The sequence below is a fragment of the Sturnira hondurensis genome, unplaced genomic scaffold (genome assembly GCF_014824575.4).
Source record: "Sturnira hondurensis isolate 20B ecotype Veracruz unplaced genomic scaffold, ASM1482457v3 Scaffold0020787, whole genome shotgun sequence".
Lineage (NCBI taxonomy): Eukaryota > Metazoa > Chordata > Mammalia > Chiroptera > Phyllostomidae > Sturnira > Sturnira hondurensis.
The window spans coordinates 2,553,859-2,578,499 of record NW_028093418.1 but is presented as its reverse complement, the minus strand read 5'-3'; the positions used below and the strand labels follow the sequence as shown (position 1 = coordinate 2,578,499).

Here is a 24,641-nt window from a genome sequence, read left to right as displayed (position 1 = left end):
GTACTGTTACTCCCCAAACAGGCTCCGTCCCCATGGAAAGCTCCCAGAGCTTCTACAGAAAACAGTGAGTAGTGGAGGAACCATCAGGGGCAAAGTGCAGGACAGAAGGTCCTCTCTGAAGTGCACATATCTCAGTGTGTATTTAAACACGGGATGTGTAATTGTTTGTTGGATGCGCTCACTCTGCCGACCTCTCTTAACATAGTTGTTAGTGTCAGAATCCCTCACTACGTCCTCAGTCCCTGGCTGGCATAGTGCCTGGCACGCAGCAGGTGCTCAAATTTGGTGAAAGCATAAATGGATGAACTCTGCTTCCTAATCTCCCTTCACCTGGCCATCCCTCTGTGAGTGTCTCCGACCCAGACTGGGGTGTGTCCCTAGACTTTGGCACCTCATCCAGGCTGGCAGGAGGCTGTGCTCTTTGGTTTGCCTATCTCGGGCCTCCCAACCAGTGGCACGGACGTCGGAACCCACGCCCGGGGCGTGTCGCGCCTTCACGCTGAACCTCCTTGCTGCCGTGCGTCAGTCCTGTCTGCTACTCCTGCAGGAATCCAGCTTAGACCGAGAAGCCACCTCGCACCTCGTAACGTGGGAATTACAGGCTTGGACCTCAAACCCACGTGGGTGAGAGCCGGGAAACGGGAAGTTGGGCGGTCCGAGTCCAGTCACGCCCCTCCGTATTAGGGTCGCAGCTCTTTAAGAACCACTGCGTTCCAGACGCTGCCGGGCCGGGCGGAGGAGGCGCGCCAGGATTGGTCGCTTCGGGTGCGGGTGTTACTTAGCAGCAGCGAATGGAGGTTGAAAACTTGCGCACGCGCACCATCGCCTACCTGCGCCCGGGAGCTAGTGATCTGGCCGGGTCCTCCCTGTGAGCTTAGATTGCGGAGGGGGCGGCAGGTGGCTCGGCGGCGCGGAGGGAGGCCGCTGACTGCCGGAGGCCGCCGGTGGGGCAAGGTGAGGGCTGGCGGGCGGAGGCGTCCCGTTAGCTGAGAGCAGGCGGGGTCGGGTGTGGCGCAGGGCGGGCCTGGAGGTGGAGGCCGTTCCGGGCCCGCCCCTCTCTCAGGCCCAGCCCTGCCCCGTCGCGCTTCGTGGGGCTTCCCGGTATCACCGGACTCCAGGAAGATCCCAGGCGCGCACCTGCAGGAACCCTCAGCTGATGGATGCGCGTGGAGCGCCGCTTCCTGTGGCAGGAGGCGGGGTGTGTCCAAAAGAGAGCGGGCGATTATTTCCTTAATTATCCACGAAGCTCACATCAGAATATTGATTAGTTTTAATAGCAAACTCCTTAGCGTGCCGGTGTTATGAGACTTGGTTTACCACATACTGGATGGGCTAGACCAGCTTTTCTGAACCGCAGGTGTAGGAGGGGGTGTGTACTTTGGGTCCATTGTAAGCTGACGTCTAGACCTGCAGAGCCAGGAGGATAAAGCACTCCGGGGAGAAATCAGGATGGAATAAATCAAAGCCACAGAAGATATTACCAGTGAAGAAAAGTAGTTGGTGAAATCTGTGACATGGTCAGACCGTTGGGTAGGATGAGTGTTCATTAAATTTGACAAAGAAAGGAATTAATCCTGACAAAGATAATTTTAGCGAAATGAAAATGTAAATAGTTGAAAACGATTTAATATTGTTAAACAGGATTAAAATGGACCTAATAGCGTTCGCTCTGGAAAACACATCTTAGATGATGATGTTATAGTGTTTATGTTTATACACAGAGGACACTTTGGGGTCCCAAAGTTTTTTATTCTTCAGAGAGCTTCAGAGGTCAACTGCCTCTGAAAGGGGACTGACAGTCAGAGGAAAACTGACTTTTTCAAAGTAATACAATGAGTAAAAAGCAGTTGTAACTGCCTTGGCTCCTAGGGTATCATATATTAACAGGTCTCTAATTAGTTTTCAGTGTCAGCACCCTAAGAGAAGGCATTGTTTTAGAGAAATAGAATAGCTGTAATACCAAATACTGGACTTGAGATTATCAAATGTTACACTGAATAACATTATCAGTGTAAAAGTTCCTAGCACAATGCCTGGGGTATGATATTAGTTGCTATCAAGTTCAGTTCCTTAATCTTAGCTCTTAACAAATGACAGTTACTTATACCCTCCTCCCCAAACCATCCCCAAGCAAAGTGGAAGGGAGGAGCCTGTGTGGTCTGCAGACCTTAAGTCCTGTAGCTGACAGTGAATCCGATAAGGGTTCACATTTTCCTTCTGTATTATGTTTATGAGGAGTGGGCAGTATGCCTTATGGTGAAAACTTGTGTTTGAATATTTGTGTGCCAAATGAAACTTGTTTAAATTACTGTTTTGCATGGCCTGGTCATTTAATATTGTGTTTTTTTCCCCTTTTCTTCTCTCTTGGAGGGAGGGAGAAGGAGTGTATGAGGCAAGGATTTGGGAGAACTTTTAAGAGTAATGAAGAGCCCTGGCTGGCGTGGCTCAGTGAATTGAGCATGAGCCTGCAAACTGAAGAATTTCGGTTCGATTCCTGGTCAGGGCACATGCCTGGGTTGTGGGCCAGTTCCCAGCAGGGAATGCCCGAGAGGCAACCATACATTGATGTTTCTCTCCCTCTCTCCTTCCCTTCCCCTCTAAAGATAAATAAATACAATCTTCAAAAAAAAAAAAAAAAAACAAAACCAAGAGTAAAGGAGAGAAAAACAGTGGGAAGAAGGATGGCCTCTGGCTAGGCACAAAGTCTTTGCTGGTAGATTAGGAGTCATCTATTTCATGAGCAGTTTATAAATAGAGCTGAGAAGAGGATTTAGGAAATGGGGAGGCAGATTAATATTTTAATCACACCTAGTAATACTTCAGGTGCTGTATATTTGATTACAACTCCACTTTCTGCTTTTAAGAAATTCCATATATATGCACACCTCTTTCTATTTTTCTCTCCAATTAGAGGTTGATTATGGGAAAATGTTCAAAATGCCAGGTGGGCAAAAGATTTACAGTTGTAACTACTCGAAATGTAGAGTTTATTCTTGGATTATTATGATTTATTATTGTATAATCTTCCATATGAACAACTGTAAACCTACTTGCCCCACCCTGAATAGGTCAGAATATGGCAAGATCTGCAAACCACATTTCTTATTTCAGTGAGAAGAAATAAGGTAGTCTCTTAGGTCATTCATTCATTGGCTTTAGCAGTTTTTATTGAGGGCTTCCTAGTATGTAGTAGGCACGGTGCCAGGTTCAAGGTCCACTGGCCTATGGAAGGAGCTGTTAAGACCTGGAAGACAGACCCGTGTTTCTGTGTGGCACTCTGAGGCCACTTTTGTCCTTATGTAGTTGGTAATATATTTTTCTGTGCTGTGGCATGATTTCCTGGACTCATTATGCGGTTTTCCTGTTTAAAACCAAATGCTAGTTACCTGAAAGCAGCTTTTATGTTAATGAGCCCCAAGGTGATAGTACCTTTCCGACTGAGAATGTTATGTAGTTATGCAGCTGCTCACTGTAAAACACATACTCCAGTGTTCATGCATAAATCATAAGAACCACAGTTAATTGGAAGAAAAGGTTGTTCTTCCAGTAGAGATATTGAAAAATGACATTTGAATACAAAAAGTCTGAGCATAATTTAAGGGGTATAAAGACAATACTCTTTTTTTTAAAGATTTTATTTATTTATTTATCTTTAGAGGGGAAGGAGAGAGGAAGAGAAACATCAATGTATGGTTGCCTTTCATGCATCCCCTGCTGGGAGTTGTCCTGCAGGGAACCGACCTGCAACCCAGGCATGTGCCCTGACTGGGAATCGAACTGCGAATCTCTGGTTCGCAGGCCTGTGCTCAATCCACTGAGCTACACCAGCCAGGGCGACAATACTCTTTTTTATCAGCATTTAAAATACAAGTAATTATAGTCACAAGAAGTTGGAAAGATAGAACATTTTATATAACTATAGTATAATATCAGATCCAGGAGATTAACATTAATATAAAGTGTGCATAGTTTTTTTTTTTATTGATTTTTAGAGGTAGCAATTGTGAGAGAGAAACACGGGTTTGCTGTGTCTCTCATCTGTGCACTCATTGGTTGCTTCCTGTATGTGCTGTGTCTGAGGATCTAACCAGTGACCTTGGCGTCTGGGAATGATGCTCTAACCAGACAAGTCACCCGGCCAGGGCGGGGGTGTGCATAGCTCTCTCAGAGCCAGATTCCTGTGACCACCATCACAATCATGACACAGAACTATTCTGTCACCTCAACAGTTTTCCCCTTGCTGTCCCTTTATGGTCACACCCACTCCCCACCTCCCCACTGTCTCTACCCTTGGCAACCACCAATCACTGTAATTTTTTCTTTTTGAGACTGTTACATAAAAGAATTCATGTATATGTGACCTTTGAGATTGACTTTTTTTTTACTCAACTCAGTGCTCTTGAGATCCATCCAAGTTGTTCTGTGTTCCAACAGTTTATTCCTTTATGCTGCTAAGTAATGTTACATGGCATGAATGTATTGTGCTTTGTTTAACCATTCATTATTTGTAGGACATTTAAGTTGTTTCCAGTTTTTGGCTGTTACGAATACTTATACACAGGTCTTTGTGTGGACATAAATTTCTGTTTCTCTGGGATAAGTGTCCAGGAGTGTGATTAATCATTTGGTAATTGCATGTTTAGTTCACAAGAAACCGTCAAACTTTTCTAGAGTGATGGTACCATTTTGCAGTCCTACTAGAAATGTGTGAGAGATCCAGTTTCTGCATGCTGGTCAGCATTTGATATTGTTGCTTTTAAAAATTTTAGCTATTCTGATAGATATGTAGTATTTTCTCATTGTGATCTTAAGTTGCATTCCTGTTAATAGCTAGTGGTGCTGAACATCTTTTCATGTGCTCATTTGCCGCCTGCGTATCTCCTTTGGCGAAGTGTCCATTCATGTACTTCGTGCATTTCTGACTGGATTGTTTTTTTGTGTTGAGTTTTGAGAGTTCTTTATAAATTCCAGATACTATCTAGCACACATGATCGGATGTATGGTTTACGAATATTTTTCTCCCAGGCTCTAGCTTCTCTTCTCATCCTCTTCACATGGCCTTTTGCAAAGCAAAATTCTGAATTTTGGTGACATGCAATTTGCTGATTTTTCTTTTGTGGATTGTGCTTTTGGTGTCATGTCTAAGGAGTCTTCCCCAGGTTCTGAAGATCTTCTCTTATGTTTTCTTCCACTTTTATAGCTTTACTCTTTTATATTAAAACTTGTGATACATTTTGAGTTCATTTTTATGTAATGTGTGAGGTTAGGTCAAGGTTCCTTTCTTCTTCTTCTTCTTCTTCTTTTTTTTTTTGCTGTAGATGCTCGTTGCTCCAGCATCACTTGTCGAACAGACTGTCCTTCCTCCAATGAATTGCTTTTGCACCTTTGTCGCAAATCATTTGGCCGTATGTGTAGGTGCATGTGCTTCTGTGTTTTCTGTTCCGTCCCATTGATCTCTGTGTCCATTCCTCTGCCAGTACCACACAATCTTGATTACTGTAGCTGTGTAATAATTTTATCTATATCTACAAACTCTCTTGTTGATATTTTTATAAGAATTGTGTTAAACCTGTGTATCAATTTGGGGGAGAATTAACATCTTTGCCGGGTTGAGTTTTGCAATCCATGAACATGGTATATCTCTTCATTTAGGACTTCTCTGATTTCTTTCAGCGATGTTTTGTGGTTTTCAGTATACAAGGCCTGTATGGGTTTTGTTAAATTCATACCTAAGTATTAAATGTAAAAAAAATTATAGCTTTGCTGAGATCACTTTTTGAGTGATTGTAAATGATATTTTATTTTTGTTTCTACATGTTCATTGCTAGTAGTTAAAAATACAGTTGCTTTTTGTATGTTGATTGTATGTTCAATCTTGCTGGACTCCTTGGTTTAGAGAATTCCTTTTCGTCATCCTCTTAGAGCAGATACACTGGAAATACCTTCTTTTAGTAGTCTTTCATCAGAGTATATTTTAATTTTCCCTTCACTCTTGAAAGAAATTTTTGCTGAAAATACAGAGTTCTGGGCCAGCAGTTCTTTTCTTTCTGCACTGGAAGAATGTACGTCCTTTCGGCTTCCGTAATTTCTGTGAGAAACATGCCATCCTGTGACCCATTTTTCCCCAAAGATACAGCATCTTTTCTTGTCTCTCACAGGGTTTTCACTGTGTAGTTTCCCAAAGTTTGACTGTTACGGATGTGGGCATGGGTTTCTTTGCGTTTATCCTTCCTGGGATTTATTCTGCTTTTTGATTTTGGTGGTTTATGTCCTTTGCCAAATTTGGGAAGTTTCCAGACATTGTTTCTTTGAATACTTTTTCAGTCCCGCCCACTTTCCCCTGTCCTGCGGGAATCCAGTGAAATGAATGTCAGATGGTTGGTTACAGTCCCTTGGTCCCTGAAGCTCTCTACAGTGTTTCAAAATCTAGTTTCTCTCAGATCGTTCTCATTAGGTAGTTTCTATGTTCTGTATTCACGTTTATGGATTCGTTCTTCCGTCCCCTCTATTCTGCTGTTAAGCTCGTTCGCCGAGTGTTTTTTTCTTAATTCACTTCTTTGGTGGTGTTGTTATTAGAAACTTTTACTGAGGCCCTTTCCTAATTACTGGCTACTACTTGTGCAAGGAATGGTTTTCATAATAGCCATGCTTCTAAAAACCCCGAAGTATCCACTTGCTTATCTACAAAAATGACCTACAGAACACAGTGCAAGTGAGTAGTCCCCTGTGCGCTGCGACATACCCGAATGGTCCACGCTCTCTCTCATCTGCAGTTGTCCTCTCCCTGCCCCTCCGATCTCTCATTCATGGAACCCTGAAGGAGCACCCTAACACACGTATCTCCCTCCTACATACAAGTTCAAGGCACCCAGCGTCCTGTCACCACTGTTAATTTCTGTGTCTTATCTCCCTGCGCTGCTGGCAGCCAGGACCTCACTGTCCCCACCCTCCCAGAGACACGTGCATGGGAACCCGTTCTATCCACAGCGGCAGCCTCAGTGCTTCCGTAGAGTCCAGCCTGTAACAGCCATCCAGCAATTTCTCAGTGTTTGTTCACCAAATAATAAAATAATTCAACACTTGAAAACTACATAAGCTAATAATGATTAATTAAGACTATTAGCATTAAAATGCTACTGGTTCCGTGTACCAGTCAGGTTCTTTAAACCGGCGATGTGGTTCGCAATGTCTGTTCTCTTGCGCGCCGCCGTGGGGTCTCCTCTTCTGCCTGTGGCTTCCTCTGTAGGTTCGACATCCCAGCTTCCTCTGCTGCCCCAACCAGAACGGTGACTTCTGGGAGGCTGCACCTCTGCAGAGGCAGGGGACCGTCCGCCGAGAGACGAAGCCAGACCCTGTCGTCTCTCTCTAACTGCGACAAAACCCCCATAGCATGGCAGCATGTTTTTTTAAATTCTGAAACGTCCGTTTGGTTCTAGGTATTTTCTGTTTCTTTTTATTCTCTATTTGTTTCAAGTGTGTTTACTGCTGCTTATTGAAGTGTTTTTATGATGGGTGCTTCCAAGTCCCAGCTAACTCTGTTCTCTGGGTCACATTGGTGTTGGCGTCAGTCGGCTGTCTCTTCTTATTCAAGTTGAGATCTCCTATTGAATGTGGACATTTGGGGCATTGTGTTATGAGACTCTCGATCCTATGTAAATCTCCTATTATTTTTTATTATTATTTATTTATTTATTTATTTATCTTTAGAAGGGAAGGGAAGGAGCGAGGGAGAAAAATATCAATGTATGGTTGCCTCTTGTGAGTCCCCTGCTGGGAACTGGCCTGCAACCCAGGCATGTGCCCTAACTGGGAATTGAACTGCGATCGTGTGGTTCGCAGGCCTGTGCTCAAACCACCGAGCTACACCAGCCAGGGCTAAATCTCCTATTATTTTTAAAAGATTTTATGTATTTACTTTTAGAGAGAAGGGAGGGGAGGGAGAAAGTAAGGAAAAGAAACATTGATGTATGGTTGCCTCTCGCATGTCCCCACCTGGGGACCCATCCTGCAACCCAGGCTTGTACCCTGGCTGGGAATTGAACCAGCAACCCTTTGATTTGCAGGCCAGTAGTCAGTCCACTGAGCCACAGCATCCAGTAGGATTGCCTCTTGTACACACCCTGACTAGGGACTAAACCCACAACCCCCAGGCATGTGCCCTGACCAGGGATCAAACCAGCAACCCTTTGCTATGTTAGATGATGGCCAACCAATTGAGCCAGGCCGGTCAGGGCCGAAAACCAGTTTTTATTTATTTCGAATTCCATTGTTTGAGGAGGAGCAGGTTTGATCACTGAAAGGATAAAATGGAAAAAGAGGCCGGATGGACTTCCCGGACCTCTAGAGAGTGGTGCAGCTGGTTTTTGTGATTACTCTCCTTGGGAAACTTTCCCTGTCATTGGCTCAACCTGATACCCGGCATGTCGTCGATGCCCCACAAAGTCAGCACCCGAGAGGATGTTGTGGGGTTGACGGTTAGAGTAAATGCGTACCGCTTTCCCTTGGGTGAGCGTACAGTGTACTCAGCTTCCAAAACATTGTCTTTCTTATTTTGCCTTGGGTATGTTTCTGTCCCGTCTCTCGTCTTGGCATCTCATCGTTCGGTGTATTTATTTTTAAAGCAAGCACTGTTCTTAGACACATCTTTATTGTAAGTGTTCTTAAACACTTCCCTATTTGCATTGCAGAATGGCTGTAACTGATGACACTGTTCTCAAGGTAGTGGGCAAGTGGAAGTTCTGGTTTAGACCCTAAACCCTAGTCTCAGGCTAACCTTGTAGTCTCCCCCACCTCTTTCAGGGTTTTGTGCATTATAACTTTAAAAATTTGTTTCTAAATGAAATATTTCAAATATTCACAGAAGTGTAGAGGATTCTGTTATTAACCTCCATCCATCTATCCCCTGATGCTCTTTCTGATCCTAGAGGTCTCAGCGCTGGCCAGGCAGCAGGGGGGTAGACCGCAGGCTCACCTAGCGATTGGGCGGGCCCTGCCAATGGTGCGGGGACAGTGGTGTGGGTGTATGTTCCTGGGGAGTCTCACGTGTTTACTCCTCAGTGTTGGATAGTGTTGGGGGACAAGACAAATGGACTGTGTAGGGTCTGTTGACTGGTAGATTTTTCTTTTTCCCCTTTGTGTTTTTATACAAAGGCAGCTTCTACATGTGTAAAATGGGAATAATCATTCATTCATCCATTCCCAATATGGTCTTTATTGTTAGAACTTACTTACACTTAGGTGGTGGAAATGACCAATCAGTAAACTAGAGAACAAGAGGAGGGGAACGTCCTTCCAGCTGGGCAGGTCTGGGACGGCCTCATGGAAAGGGTGGATTGGAGGCAGGCCTTGATGTGGACTTGGGTGTGGAGACATTAGAAGGGTGGCAGGTTATAGGCAAAGAATGCACAGACGTGACGAGAGCAGGGTGCAACCGGAGGGCTCCCCTTTCCTCCGGCTCACAGGAACTGAGATGCCAACTGGGGTTACACCCACAGAGTCCTTTGGAGGGAAAGCCCACCAGCATAGGAGCCCATTAGCATCTTCTTCAGTAGAGGAGCTGGTGAACAGGGTCTGTGAGGCGGGATGTGTGGTGCTCGGGCAGACCCGCCAAAGCTGTAGTGGCCAGCTCACTAATCCCTGCTTGCAGGGCGGCCATGTGCCCACGTGGTGTCTCGCCCCGTGCAAGCACCTGCAGAGTTAACAGCTGGGGCTACAACCCAGCTGGGCTCTGCTGGCAGAACTGGTCCAGGCTACTTCTATACAGAGGAGTACCTTGTTCTGATCTGCCAAAGGCACACGAGGGCTCCGAATCTGTTTCCCTTTGTTTCTTAGTGGTGCTCACATATCAGGGCCAAATATTTAGTATCTTTCCGTAATATAATCTGCCAAATGACTTTCTTTAACCATCTGTAGGAGCTCAGTCATCATTTTGAAGACTGGCTCTGTACCAGAAATTCACAGAAATTCAGGAGGACGCACTATACTCTCTCAGTTCCGTTTTTGCCCTCTGCTGCCCTTGCTACCTTCCTGCTTTAGGTTAGGTGCCCAGAATCCCTCCTCTGGGGTGAGGGTGTGGCAGCTAAACTGCTCAGCACCTGCCTCCTGGGGTGACCTGAACCGCACAGGTCACTGGGCCCCATTCCTGCTGCTTCAGCATCAGCTACGCCCTGGCCCTTTGGGGTCGTTTTGCTGCCTGTGCCCAGCTGCCCACCATCAGGGCTGTTGCTCCTGAGCCCTCCGGCCCTGCTTCCTGGCTTCTTCCTTCCTTTCTGCCTTGTCCTGGTTGGTTGAACTCCGGAAAGGAGGACTGCAAGCACAGAAGAGACAGGAGGGTTAATGAAGGGGAAGATTGGGAGTGGCATAGCCGTAGAGGGCAGGGAAATGACAATAGAGGCAACATTTGCAGTTGTAGTTGGGGTGGGGGTGAAACAGCACACGTTTTGAGGGCAGGGTGTCTCTGGCGCCGTCACGCCGTCACACCGTCACCTGGTCCTCAGTAACAAGCTGACCTTGCTTCCCTCAGGTGTCCTCATGACTTCTCTTGCGGACCATGTCCATGATCCTCTTTGCCTGTGTGGTGAGGGTGAGGGATGGACTGCCCCTCTCGGCCTCCACTGACTTTTACCACACCCAGGAGTTCCTGGAGTCCAGGAGACGGCTCAAGACTTTGGCCTTGCGGCTGGCCCAGTACCCAGGCCGAGGTTCTGCGCAAGGACGTGACTTCAGCATACAGTAAGCAAGCATGCTCACTTTCCCAGAACATCAGCCAAGTCTGGGTTACTTCTAACCATATGTTGAGGTAACGTTACGCTCATCACATGGTGCGTCAAAAGTAGACCTGACGTCACACCGTGGTCGCACGCCCTGTATCTTTACAGCAGAGTCGAGGGGACTCCCAGCGTGGCTGCTCCTGTTGCTGCCTGTGTTGGTGGTGCGCCTGTGGATGTCGCATCGGGAGGCCCCAGCTTTGACCAGCTTTCGTGCCTTTGGTTTTTCTGCACTAGGTGCAGCGGTGGAAAAAAGGTGCAGGGGTGGGGGGAAGGAGAGGGAGAAAGCCACGAAAATAAGAAAAAAAGACTTACAGTTCTTGCCTTCAGGTTTTGATTTTAAAATTTTTTCACTTAAATCATATTACAAAATTTTAATTACATGCCAGGAGCAGGGCCATGAAAAATGAGCACACATAGGTTCCTCTTCTCAAGGAACTTAAAGTCTGATGAAGGAACAGGAGACGCAGAATTAGACATGGGGGAGTGGGGACGTGCCCCAGTGGAGGCAGGAATCAGGCGGTCAGTCATTGCAGCGATAACTGCCGATATCACTGAGTGTTTTCTCTGGGCCCAGCACTGTTGTTATGAGTGCTTTCTGGGGCTTACGAGGTAGCCAGTAGAGTCACAGCTGTTTTGCAGAGGAGGAAACGGAGGTTAAGTGGCTTGCCTAAGGGTTACACTGTGTAGGATTTGAGTGCTGGCAACTGGGCGCCAAGGCCCCATCCTCCTTCGTGCGTGTTCTCGTTTCTTATTCCAGGGCTTAGAGCAAAAAGCCATTCTACGGAGGCATGGGGGCAAGGCAGGTTTCGAAATATCAAAGTGTCTTGTTACAGATTTTACCTCATTGTTTCCTAGCGTGTAGCCTTCACTTACCAAGTCCCTTTTGCTCCCCTTAAGCAGTAAGTGTTTAGTTTACCCGATAAAGTGGGGTCCTTTTAGGGCAACTCAGTCTCGTAATCAGAAAAACAAAAGGGAAAGCCCAGGTCTGAGTCAGGTGAGAAGGCACCCGTCCGGAAGGGGGTGCCAGACAGCAGGCTCATGCAGCTGTCACGCCGCAGCGTGGGCTGTGTGTGCCCCGGAGCAAAATCTGGGCTGCGTTGCCCGGCGTTGGTGACCCCTTTCTCCGGGTGCCTGCAACCATCTTGCTCATGATGCGGCGATAACCCGACATTCCTGGCAGCTGTGTGCCGAACATCAAGTAGGAAACCTCTTCTCAGTTGAGAAAAGCCTGTGACTTCAAATGAAATTCTGGGGACTTCAGGTTTTTTGAAAAATGGAGTATAAAATGTTCTATTCATTCTTATTTTGGATTTAGTATTCGCCATTTTCACAGAGGAAACAGACTTGTTTCCTCACAGGTGAGCCATGCCATAAGCTTACTTTGTGGTTTAAGGAGTTGAATTGTTTTCCAAGGGTTGCCATGTCAGGTTACCATAAACTGCCCTGAAACAACAGAAATTGATTCTCACATTCCAGAGACCGGAAGTCTGAAATTAGCATGCCAGCAGGGCTGTGCTCTCTCCGCCACCTTCTGGTGGCTGCGAGTAGTCCTTGTCATTCTAGGTCTTACAGAATCATTATTCCAGTCTCTGTCCCCTTGGTTACATGGGCTGCTTCCTTCTGCCTCCGTGGCCAACTTTCACACCTGTCACGGGACGGAGGCCCACCCTGATCCATTATGGCTTCATTGTATCTCGAGTCCATCTGCAAAGACTTTCCAAATAAGGTTACATTCACTGGTGCTAGGAGTCAGGACTTCAGCATATCTTTTTGGAGGACACAATTCAGCCCACAGGTAGGAGTCATCTTTCCAATAGAAACACCTCTCTCCTAGAGAGACTTAGGCCCTGCTGGGAACTTCCTTCTGGAAGGAGGTCATCCTTTTTTAAAAATGAAAGTGTGTTTTACATAGAGACTTCCAAGTACAAAAAGGTCGTAGATCAATATAACCTAAAATCCCTCCTACCAGAAATACCCAGAAATGTGTGTAAATATTTATGAAAGTTTTTAAAAAAATATGTAGCTGAGCTTGAAAGAAAGAAATCCCAAAGTACCAAAAATGAAGGAGGAGCAGAATGTCAGGGGTGGTAAGTGTGTGAGCTGTGTCGCAGTGAACTCAGGGTTTGCGTCTCAGCACCCGTGAAGGGAGAGGCCTTGGGGCTCACATGGAGTGAGGTGTCGGAGCAAGACCCATGCAGCAAAGTAGGGCTCTCTCAAGGCTACAGCCCCAGGCCGTGGTAGGTGAGAAGTAGCCAGCCCACCAGTACCCAGGGACTCATCTCTGTTTGGCTTTGAATCGGAAGGGAAAATAAAATCTCACCTGAAGAAGTTGAAACCCTGCTGCTGTGCCCTGTGTCGGATTGGAGTCTGAGTGTATACCCTTTACTCCCCGTGGCCTAGGAATTCCCGAGCCAAGGTTCACAGGTCAGTGCTGGCTCCAGACCGCCAATGCTGGCAGAGTCGCAGGCCCGGGTCAGGCCTCGAGGGAGAGAACAGGCTGCACAGGGGGGCCCCCAGCAGAGACGATGGGACCCGGGAGGAGACGGCCCACAACGAGTGGCGGTCAGTGGGCACCGCGGGTAGGGGGGCCGGAGCCCCCAGAACCCAAGTGGAGGCATGGCAGTCTGGAAGGAGTAGGCTTTACTTCAGGATGCCGGTGTGGTTTAATGTTGGAAAATCTTTTGGCGTGGATGGGAAAAGAAAAACATTTTCCTCTAGGAGGCAGGGAGGTCTGAGGCTGCTTCCCTCTAATGGAACACGCGTCCTGTTGCGTGACTAAGTAAGGGGTCACGCACGGGCAATGGCAAATCCTGCTGTGCGTTTTAGAGGAGGTATGAGGAAGGCACGGTCCCAGGCGGGTCTGTCTGGGACACAGCGTGTGTACAGCAAACAGCTCCAGGGCTGTTTGAGGCCCAGAGAACTGAGGCGATGCTGTGTCTGGGTGCGGGATGGGACCCATGGGCCTGTCTCTGGTAATGCACATGTCACCCTCTTGTTTCAGCTTTTCTTCGTCGGGGGATGTGGCCTGCATGGCCATCTGCTCCCACCAGTGCCCCGCAGCCATGGCCTTCTGCTTCCTGGAGACCTTGTGGTGGGAGTTCACAGCTTCCTGCGACACCACGCGGGTTGGCCTCGCCTCCAGGCCGTACGCCTTTCTCGAATTCGGTTTGTAACCCTCTTTTGCTTTGCTGTTGACGTGTGTAGCACGGTAGCTTAGCCTTCACTTTGACCATCCAGGAAAGTCATTGGAGGTGCAGTCAAGTACCCCTGGGGAGCCGCGGTGTCATGAGATTTCACAGCCGTGGAAGAGGCCTGGCAACCTCAAGGTCTAACACTCTGGCCTGCTGTCCCTCCAGACCCTGGGGGCAGGGCGGAGGCACGGAGGAACCTCAGGAGCAGGGGCCAGCAGACTGCGGCGCAGGGGCCAGAACCTGCCTTGTAAATGAAGTGGAACACAGCCCCTTTCAGTCCTTTACTCATAGCCTGCAGCTGCTGCGGCCCGTCACCAGCAGAGCTGAGGGGTTGTGTGACCTGTAAACCTAAAAGTTGTACTATCTGGCCCTTTAAGGAAATTTTGCTGACCCTGCTCTAGAGCTGTGTGACTCAGAAGGTGCGTGCAGACTTGTTCTTTGATCGTTAGGTAAATACAGAAAGTGAGAATAAGTACTTAGAAGTTCTTGCAGTAATTCGACATTCCTACACTATCTATCAAAGTACCAGTCTGCAAGAGTTCAGAAATAAGGAGAAACTTGGAGGTCTGAGAAGCACTGTTCTGGAAGAGGATACTGCTCTCCAGGTGATGCCAGAGGCCCGGGGTGGGGGGCTCGGGGGCTTTGGAACACAGTGACAGTTAGAGTGGAAGCACCGTTCCCCAGGTGTGAGCCTAGTCTCTCTGCTCGGGGGCTTTGGAACACAGTGACAGTTAGAGTGGAAGCACCGTTCCCCAGGTGTGAGCCTAGTCTCTCTGAGCTCTTGGAAGGAGGGGTCCGGCCGGAGATGGGGGACATCTGTGGTCCCCGTGTGAACGGCTGCCGTCTCCCTGATGCTGTGAGCTAGCGGCTGGCAGCATTCAGTTCTGGGGCTCAGGGCAGGGCCGGTGCCGGGGAGAAATATTTCCACTTACGCCTCAGGGTGTAGCCGTGGCCCTCAGTCCCTCGTGGGGTCTGCCGGCCGGCCTGTCGGGGAACCGGCCAGCACCCACTTTGGGTGGCACCCAAAGGTGCTGGGGAGCTCCCTGGTACTCAGGCCCCAGCCCCGTAGACCTGTGGCACAGACAGAGAGTTCTGCCCCCAAGTCCCGCTGTGAGCCCCTCAGACAGCTGCTCTCCACCCACCTTCCTCCTGCGAAGAGGGCACGCTCTCCCCAAACAGGCGGCAGCTGCAGTGTCGCTCGGCTGTCATTTGATAGGTAACCGGCGGCCTGTGTTCTTCCCTCCCCTCATCTCTGCATGTCCTTCCCTCTAAAGCTGTGTGCTTGGTTTGACAGACCGTTTGAGTGTCACGCTTGCCCGTAACTGGCTGAGAGTAGGATACGAGCCCTGGCGGTGTGGCCCAGTGCACTGAGCACCCGCCTGCGAACCGGGGGGGTCTCCGATTGGATCCCAGTCAGGGCCCACGCCTGGGTTGCAGCCAGGTCCCCAGTAGGGGTGTGCGAGGGGCAACCACCCATTATGTTTCTCTCCCTCTCTTTTTCCCCTCCCCTCCCCTCTCTAAAAATAAATTTTAAAAACCTTTTTTTGAAAAAAAAGTGGAATATGAGGAAATGTACCCTGATATTAGAATTATGTATGAAACTTTGCTTCAGATACTTATTAGTACTTGTTAGTAAATTAATACTAGCATAAATAAAAGAATTAATACTAATACTTTTCAACTATATAATCCCAGTTCGCACAACATATTCACGTTCATTGGTAATTTTACATTCCTTTTCTTGAGAAAATCCAGTCAAGAATAACTGTCCTTACTTTTTCAGCTTAGAAATGTTCTGTGAGTTGCTTGGGGTTATACTCTCGCAAGGGGCTAAGCTGAGAATCGAGTTTGTCCCCTGACTCCTTTGTCACTGAGGTCCAGGAACAGGTTGCTGCCTTCTCTGTGGATGGCCTGTCGCATCTTCTCTGCTCTCTTGGGACAGATTGGTGAGGCTAGTAATGACGTGTAGTCATCATTTGACCTTTGTGTACAGCTTGACACTCCTGACTTAGCTCGCTTGGAAACGTCGAGTTCATTTTGCACATACTGTGTTATAACATCCATTGTGACGAATTGCCCACTTGGGTTGCTCTCTCTTTGCAGACAGCGTCATTCAGAGAGTGAAGTGGCATTTTAACTGTGTGAGCTCCACTCAGATGAGGAGCAGCTTAGACAAGGTTCAGGAGGAGCTGGAGTTGCAGCCGCCGGCAGTCCTTACCCTGGAGGACACGGACGCAGCCAATGGGGTGATGAACGGTCACGCACAGATGTGCTCAGAGCCTGGTGAGTGGCCTGCTGTTCTCCGACGCCGATGAAGACGAGGGGATGCTACATATTTCAAAGGGACATTGGTTTCTTTTATTAGGAGGGGTTTTTTTTCAGGGGGGGTATAAAATATGTGGAGGAAAATATGGACTGATGTTGTGCCCAGGTGGCTGTGATAAAAAAACTTGACCATAATGACAGTGAGTTGGTCTGAGGGAAAGTGACTCTAATAATGAAATTCAGGAGAAGAGTGACTTGGCAGATTGTTTTCTTAACCAGTGGGAAGTCTAGAGGTTTACATGTTGTAAAGGAGATTCATTCTGTTTTGTCGGAAGCCCCTTACACAGACTTGTACATCCGTCTTTATCTCTCTGCTTTTTCTCTGTCTCCTCCTCTGACAATGAATCCTTATCTCACTGCTTACTGAAACACTGCAAATCTCCACTGAGAGCCCCCCGCCCTCCCTGATGGAGGAAGGGGAGAGCTATGGGGATGAGTGTGGGTAGGGGCCAGAGCCAGGGCTTCCAGTGCTGTCCCCTGGCTCTCTGGGAGGCCCGGGGACATCCCTCCGCCCCAGCGGACAGCCAGTCCTTATCTGGAGGGTGAGGTGTTTGTGAGTGTGACCGCAGTGCCCCGGCATCTGGGCCTTGGTCTGGCGTTGGCCGCACGGGTCCAGCACGTGGCGAAGTGTGGTGGTTGTTGGCATTCCTTGTTTATGGTTACAATCAGCCCAATTTTAATCGAAGTGGGTATTTACACTGTAAGAATTTTGTAGAGGTGTAGAGCTGAATTTTTCTGTGCAAGAAGGAGATGCATACTATAACAACCTAATTATTTTAACTCTTTCTTACTAAACCGATTGCTTAAATGTTAAAAATTCTCTATGTCATGCTTTTGCCTTAACTTTGTGTTTTAATTTAATGTTTCAACCAATAAACTCCTGGATGGGCTCTCACACCAATCAGAAGTTGTACTTTATGTTAGGAATGAACCTAACTTTGCGGAAGGGGAAGGCTGGGCTGTTGGACCCCATGCTTCTCCTTGGCCGTGTCTGAAGACAGGGTAACTTTGTATGTGTGTTCTGTTTTCAACCGCCCAGACGAGAGGAGCAAATCCAGAAAGTGTCCGCTGGCCTACCTTTCTAGGACATTTTCCTCTGGTCTGACTCGCCCTGTTGTCCCGAGGCTAGAGTCTCTACAGGTAGCATGTTCTTTCTAACAGGAACTTGAACTTGTTCAGTGGGAACTGTAACACACTAACCGTAGGCACCGGTGGGGTTGTGGCTAGATATTTGTGTGTATGCGTGGGTGTACGCGTGTGTGGGGGGGAAGGTAAGGACAAGAAAGGATGACTTAGAAAGAGCAGAGCTTGAGAATGGGTGGGACACCCTTTGACTTTGTGATCCAGCATCAACTCCAACAGTTACCTTGAAGGAGAGGATGATCATTTGTTCCTTTTGGAGTTCCAGAAACAGCTTGTGGCTTAAATGACCAACGTTTCCCTCCTCTTCCCAGTTGTGTTAGAATTTTAAAAATTACACTTGCTGGAATTACTGTGAAAGCATGATGACACTGAATACCGTCCTTGTCACAGAAAGAGGGGAGCACCGTGCAAGCTGAGGGCTGGTGTGTGTGATGGAAATGCTTTTGGAAATTGACGACTGATTGACACAGAAAGCCACAAATTGCTTTAAATCGGGATTTCTCGAGCCCCATGACATTTTGTACTGGATGGATGACTTTTTGTCGTGAGGGCTGTCTTGTGCAGTGTAGCATGTTTAGGAGCCTTCATGGCCTCTCACCCAGTAGGTGCCAGTCACGCCCCGTCCCCCGTCGTGACACTCGACGTCTCGGGACATTGCCATGCGTCCACTGAGGGGCTGCACTGCCCCTGGCTGAGAACCACTGCTCTAGACAGAAGGGGATTGAACGCTGGAAAACCTGTGCTTGCTCAGACAAGGGCCTCTCCTGGAGGGAGCGCACCTCAGGTTCCCAGATCCATTCTGTCCTTCATTCTTGCCTTTCCCCCCGTAACTACAGCTGTTTTTAAAATTAACATGTGTGTTTAGCAAAACCTGTCATTAGTGCAGGTCTAGTTAATGTCTTTGTTTATTTTTCTTTCGCGTAGAACTTATTTTCACTAGACACCTTTTTTTTTTCACTGTGAAGCTCCGAATTTCCGAATGGAACCGGTGACAGCCCTGGGCATCCTGTCCCTTGTCCTTAACATCATGTGCGCTGCTCTGAACCTTGTGCGTGGAGTCCACCTGGCGGAACACTCTTTGCAGGTAGCCTTTTCTTCGTGGTTGGAAGTGAAGGACATGGGGTGGGGGAAATTGACGGGGACACGTTTTATTCATAAGGTTATTAGGCACGAAGTTTTAAAAATTCCAATAAAATTTTCACTTCTGATTTTATTCTTTGTAGTAAGTTGAACAAATACAAAACGTACTCTTTTGTATCTGTTTTTCTGAGGAGCCAAGGGGCCCCCAGGATACTGGTGAGACAGTTCAGCTCGAGGTGGACAGCTCGGTACAAGGAAGCCTGGCCGCCCCGTGGCCCGTGGGGCCCCAGGGGTCGCTGCAGGGGCTGGGTCGTTCACCCAGGGCAGAAGTTTGGGCTCTTTGTCCCTGACAAAAAGTTGTCTCGGGGTCCGATTTATATCATGCAGATACCGATTCTGTGTGTGCTTGTCAAAAAGTCACTAGGAAGTTGTCTTTCCAGCCTCTTCCTCTCAAACCACCTTTCTAGGTCACCGTTTTTAAAATACTCTTTTTCATTTTGAAGTGTTTCAAACACTTTTAAAAAAAGTATAGAACCATCATGAGCCTGAACAGATAGATTACTTTAAAAGATAGAGCCATACAGTGGATTGAGTGCCAGCCTGTGACCCAAATGGTCACTGGTTCGATTCCCAGTCAGGGCACATTCCTGGGTTGCAGGCCAGGTCCCCAGTATGGGGTGCTTGAGAGGCAACCACACATTGATGTTTCTCTCCCTCTCTGTCTCCCGCCCTTCCCCTCTCTCAAAAGAAATAAAATGAAATCTTTAAAGTGAATGAATAAAGGCAGAGCCATGGTTCTCACCCATGCCCCTGGTGGCTCATGTCTGGAGCATGGCGGTGTTGGCCTCGGGGCACTGGCAGCCAGCCTGAGCAGTAGGAATGGTGACTGCCTGCACGCCCCGTCCTTGCCCACGTGTGGTGTGGTGCCCACTCCTGTTGTTTGCGATGGCTCGCAACCTGTTCGTTACCAATGGCTCACACACTAGAACCAGTCCTGCCCAGCAAGATAGTGAGGACATAGTTCCTGCCTTGGGGACACGAAGCAGAATATGGTGACGTAACTAAGGAGGTGGCAGTACCTGGGAATGGGAGGAATTAGGGAAAGCCTAGTATTGACAGATGAGTAAGATTTTGAGAGGCCGTAGAGTTTGGGAGGCACATTTCAGGTCAAGGGCTGAGCACAGACATATGGGGACACAAGGGTGCGTGGTGCATCCAGGCCACTGAAATCCATGGCCTGCCAGCCCCCGTTCTGAGACCTAACCAGGGACGTGAGTCTCTCCCAGCTAGGACTTTGTGCTGTCAGCCACTCTGGCAAGGCGGGGAGTAACGTGCTTCATGTCACACAGTGTTTTCATCTAAATATTCCTATTCTGTGTTCCTGTTTGTTTTAGGTTGCTCACGAGGAAATCGGAAACATTCTGGCTTTTCTTATTCCTTTTGTAGCCTGCATTTTCCAGGTGGGTGAAAGGTTGGTATTTGGGTGCATGGGGTAAACCCATGGCCTTATTTAGTTCTTCTGTGGGAAAACCATCAACAAGTTTTCTAGGTTCTGTTTTTGTTCCACGAAAGCCTTGGATCAAATCACAGACAGTGCCAGGCTCAGTGGAAGGACCCTAGGCCCACCCCGCCCAATTCTGCCCAGTCCTCTCATCTAACAGAGAAAGGACTTTGGGCTCAGCAAGGAAGAGCCAGTTGCTCTGGGCCACAGGGCCTTTCAGAGTGGCAGACAGAATCCAGGAATTTGGACTTGACCCCCAGAAAGGGAGGGATGAAATTGCAGTGGGGATTGGGTTGGGTCTGACCGGAATGAGGCAGGGTCTTGCCTCCTGCTTCCTGGTGGACAATCCAAGTATAGGAATGTCCTTCTGCAGCCCTGGCTGCCGTGGCTCAGTTGGTTGGAGCCTTGTCCCATAGACCGAAAGATCAAGAGTTTGATTCCTGATCAGGGCGTGTACCCAGGTTGCAGGTTCAATTCCCACTCGAGACACATGTAACAAGGCAACCAATTGATGTTTCTCTCTCACAGTGATGTTTCTTTTCCTTTCTGTCTTTCTTGCTCCCCCACCTCCTTCTCTCTCTAAAAGTGATGGGAAATGACCTTGGGTGAGGATAAAAAAAAAAAAGAAACGTCCTACAGAAGTCATGTCTTTGTATGCATATGTGTTTTTAAAACACAGGACTAGGCAAAAAAAATTTTCTGTTTTTTCTTTAAGGTTTTATTTATTCTTAGAGACAGAGAAAGGGAGAGAGAAAGAGAGGGAGAGAAACATTGATCAGTTGCCTCTTGTACATGCCCCAACTGGGGACCGAACCCGAGAGCCCGGATGATGCCCAAGCAATGGAACTACGTTGGTCAGGGGCTGCTTTTAATGGTAATACTACCTGACTCAAATCTGCCCTCGGGAAATGAAACAAAAATTGTGATGTTGATTAGAGAGCTTTGCAGATTGCAAATTTATTTACTTTTGGATAAGCTGCATATGTGAGAGGTGGGGTGAAAAGTTCTGAATCTCCTGTAGGCAGAGTTAATTCTAGTAGAAGCCTGACTGTAATTCTCTTTCCTTGTCCTCCACTGGGCTAGGATTTTAGCACTTTCTCTTTATGCTTAAGCTTTTAATTTTTTTTAATTAACATTTTTGTTCTTAGGGTGCTCCCTCTCTCACATACATCCTAAAATGATTTATTTTTAAGAATTAGATGATTGTGTAAAAAAGACATTTCGACCCCCAAATTGAAAATACACTCACATTGTAGAAACACATCTCTGGAGCCTTGGGTGTCGCCAGCGGGTCTCCGGCAGCGGCAGCCGTGTTGTCGCAGGGACCTTCCGCCCCTGCACGCCCTCAGCTGCGTGCTCCCGTGTTGGCTCTTTCGATGGGGGCCGAGCTCCTCTCAGTGCAGCAGAGCTGCGTCAGGTTGCTCTGTTTTGAGAATGTACTTTTAAAACAAAACAAAACAAAAAGTAACAGAGAGCCGAAAAGCTATTTTCACCTTTTGCAGAACAAGAATGGCCTCTTTTCCATGTGATAGCCCTACAGGAAGTATTGGTTGGTCACCGTCCCTTCCTCTGGCTCAGATGCTTGGGAAGAGTGCAAAGGGAGAGGACTCAGGAACCGTAGTCCCCTGTGCGATTGTAGCTCAGGAAAGCTGACGGATGGAAGCACGGCCCCTCTCCCTGGCGGCCTGCCTCACTGGGAGGCCGGTCGGTCTTGCCGGGGTGCCCTGGCCTGGCTGGCTGCCCCCTATGCCCATCTCTTCTTTCTCTGCAGCCTGCAGCCTGGGCATTGCTGTCTGTATTTCCTAAACTTTCTTCAGGAGTGTAATGTTCTAATTCCTCCTGTGAGATCTGTTTCCTGTTGCTCCCCTCTTCCGAACTTCACTTTCATCTGGTGGTTAACAGGTACTTACCGGAGAGCCGCAGCCTCACGGTAACGCACCGGTGCGGTAAGCTAGTGCAAGCGCATCTGACCCGTGGCCGTTCTGCCGCCTCTGATGGGACCTCCCCTCCTGCTGTCGTTGCAGTGCTATCTGTACCTGTTCTACAGCCCAGCCCGGAGGGCAAAGGTGGCGCTGATGCTGCTCTTTATCTGCCTGGGCAACATGTACCTGCACGGGCTGCGGAGCCTCTGGCAGATCCTTTTCCACGTCGGAGTGGCCTTTCTGTCCTCACACCAGATACTGGCGAGGCAGCTGCGGGAGAGGCAGGCGGACTGTGGAGTGTGAGGCGTGGATCCTTCGACTGTCGTGTGAGGGTCGTCTGCATTTCCCTTTCGGCTTCTCAACTTGACCTCAGGTTTCCATCCTCAGAGTTCATTTCGACCAAACTGGACTGACGGCGAGACTTGGGGAGTCTGCAGGTGCAGCTGGAGGCGTGAGGCCGTGCGGCGCCCAGGCCGGGCGGTGCCCAGGCCGGGCGTTGCGCTGGGCGCCACCGCGGGCTCCCCGGTTCGGCACGTTTACTTGGACCGCGGGTGCCAGGGGCTCAGTTCAGGGAGCATTACTGGAAGGTCAGAATGGGATTGTTTTGGTCTTTTAAATCGAATGATGCAATAAACCACTAGACTCAATGATACTAGCATTAGTAATTGGCAGTTCTCTCTGCGGAACCACTTTGAAGTCCATATGAGTCAAATGTCACTTGGTTAGTTTTTCAGAGGGTCGGTACAGGGTGAATTAAAAACTTAAAAGTATGGTTCATGGATAGCAGCAAGATAAATTTTGTTTACAGCTTTTTGATAACTTAGGTCTAATATACCTTTAGAATAGTTCAATATATTTTAAGTGTAAACTGAACTTGTCTTCATTTAGGATAAAGATGGACGTAAACTGAGAAAATGGTTAAGAAAGCTCAATTTACATAGTTTATATGTAACCTTTTATAGCGATGGGACTGTGTGGGTACAGAAATGTTTTGTATTTATCTACAGGGTATATCTGAATATTTTACAAATTAATTGAGCAACCAGTGCTACTGGGTTGTAAACTGATAAGCATGAGCAGAAATGAGCATTTCGGGACTCCTTGCAGTGGGTCACAAACTGGAGTAGGTGGGTCACATGGCTTCACACAGTGGCACTTTACAGACACAGGTGGCAGAGGGTGGTGTCATCAGCCTTGCGCATGGCGGCCGAGTGCCTGTCATTTCAGCTCCACCCTGTGTACCTCTTCTCAGAAGACCTCCCAGTTGAACTACCCCTCTACCCTTTTCTCAGTCCTCTGAATTAGAACAAGGGCCTCATTTTTTGTGAACAAGAGTTAAAAGTAGTTGTTAACTTTTTAAAGGCTTTATAAATACAGAATTAACCCCGTGCTCTGAGAAGTTACTTTTCTTACTCTCATTGTCAAAATATCGATTGACCATCGTTGTCCGGAACGTGGCTCTGAATCAGACCCTTAGGTCATCCCGTACCATTCGGGGGCCGGTTCGGGTTCTCGCCCCCGGACCGCGCTCGGTGGAAGTCTGGGGTCTGGATAGCTCAGCCGCAGCGGCATGGAGTCCTCCCAGTTGCATTATGTAGTCTCGGTAGGTTGGAAAGTGCTATTTGGATGGTGTTTGAAGGTTGGAGACCATTGCAGAAGACACTGAGCACACGGGGAGAGCAAGGCTGCTGTTTCGGGCGTGCGGCTGTACTTAGCTGTCACTGGTGGTCATTGTGACCGAGCTGCCCTGCTGTCTCTTTAAGAAAAACAAGTTTACGTGGCTGGGAACTGTTGGGGAAATGTTGCCAGAGTAATTTTATTTTCCTATAATGTTTTATTTTTAACCAAATGAAACATCTGGATATGAACGTTCCATTGGCAACAGCCTCAGACGGAAGCTTCACAGTTGTATCTCCACTGAGTGTGGATCTGTGTGATTTTCTGCACAGCCAGCGAGTGACGTGCTCAGGCCTTCTGGGAGATGATTTTGAAGAGATGGTAAGATAGAGTGGGAAGCCCAGGAGGTGAGACAAACCCCTTTACGGCAGAAACACAGAAAAGCCGTAACAGTTGGTCAGGACCGCTTTCAGACGACTTGCTTTCTGTTCGAGTCCGTGTGCCGTCGGTGTTGCCTAGTGGCCCTGGACCTCAGCTGCTCTGGGCGTCCGGGCCTGTGGCCCGCATTCAGCAGGCAGTCCAGACGGTGCTCCACGCGCACCCCCTCCCGGGAAGGCTGCCTGCGCTAGCGGGCGTGGTGTCCGCACTCGGTGAATGTGGCTTCATCAGTTGACATCTGCTTGGGCACGGAGGTTTACTTTTGCAAGTTCGAGGGGAAGGAGACACCTGACAAGCATCCAGAAGACTGGGTGCATGAGCACTGTTGGCTCACTTCACTGGAGGAGAAACTACCGACTGGCAAGAGGGCCCGGAAGTTGCACCCGAGGGAGACCCCGGGCCCAGGGTCTACTCGGTCCAGGCCCGGGGTTCGGAGGCCTCCTGGGTCATCCTCGGCGCCAGAAAGCCGTCCTCACTCCCCCGCGGACGCAGTGCTATGCCGGCACCTTTGTTTTCCCCACGGTCCAGTGCCTCCTGCCCACCCCACCTCACAGGACGAGATCTGGAAATAGGTGAAATTATGTTGGAAGCAAAACCTCAGAAGTGCCTTCTGCTACTACAGGTGACAAGTCCCAGAGCATCAGAGTGTGTCTTG

At 48.4% G+C, this 24,641-nt stretch overlaps 1 protein-coding gene across 3 annotated transcripts; it reads left to right on the top strand.

The window, feature by feature from the left end:
• The first annotated feature begins 453 nt into the window (after window positions 1–453).
• SEC22C (SEC22 homolog C, vesicle trafficking protein) lies at window positions 454–23,986 on the top strand. 3 transcript variants are annotated; one of them, XM_037030422.1, is made up of 7 exons: window positions 454–620; window positions 10,523–10,731; window positions 13,771–13,934; window positions 16,064–16,243; window positions 18,394–18,512; window positions 19,903–19,968; window positions 22,034–23,986. In XM_037030422.1, exons 2-7 carry the CDS (start codon window positions 10,550–10,552, stop codon window positions 22,232–22,234), a joined length of 912 nt encoding a protein of 303 aa, XP_036886317.1. In that variant the 5' UTR covers window positions 454–620; window positions 10,523–10,549; the 3' UTR covers window positions 22,235–23,986. The 3 variants fall into 3 exon arrangements, with proteins under 3 accessions (XP_036886317.1, XP_036886316.1, XP_036886315.1); XM_037030421.1 differs by having other exon boundaries at window positions 454–624; XM_037030420.1 differs by lacking the exon at window positions 454–620 and adding an exon at window positions 776–954.
• The last annotated feature ends 655 nt before the right edge of the window (window positions 23,987–24,641 follow it).

Coding starts and splice junctions, on each gene's coding strand:
- SEC22C (XM_037030422.1), top strand. CDS start 10,550: ATGTCCATGATCCTCTTTGCCTGTGTGGTGAGGGTGAGGGATGGACTG. Junction 13,935..16,063: donor GTACGCCTTTCTCGAATTCG/GTTTGTAACCCT, acceptor CTCTCTTTGCAG/ACAGCGTCATTCAGAGAGTG. Junction 16,244..18,393: donor ACAGATGTGCTCAGAGCCTG/GTGAGTGGCCTG, acceptor TTCACTGTGAAG/CTCCGAATTTCCGAATGGAA.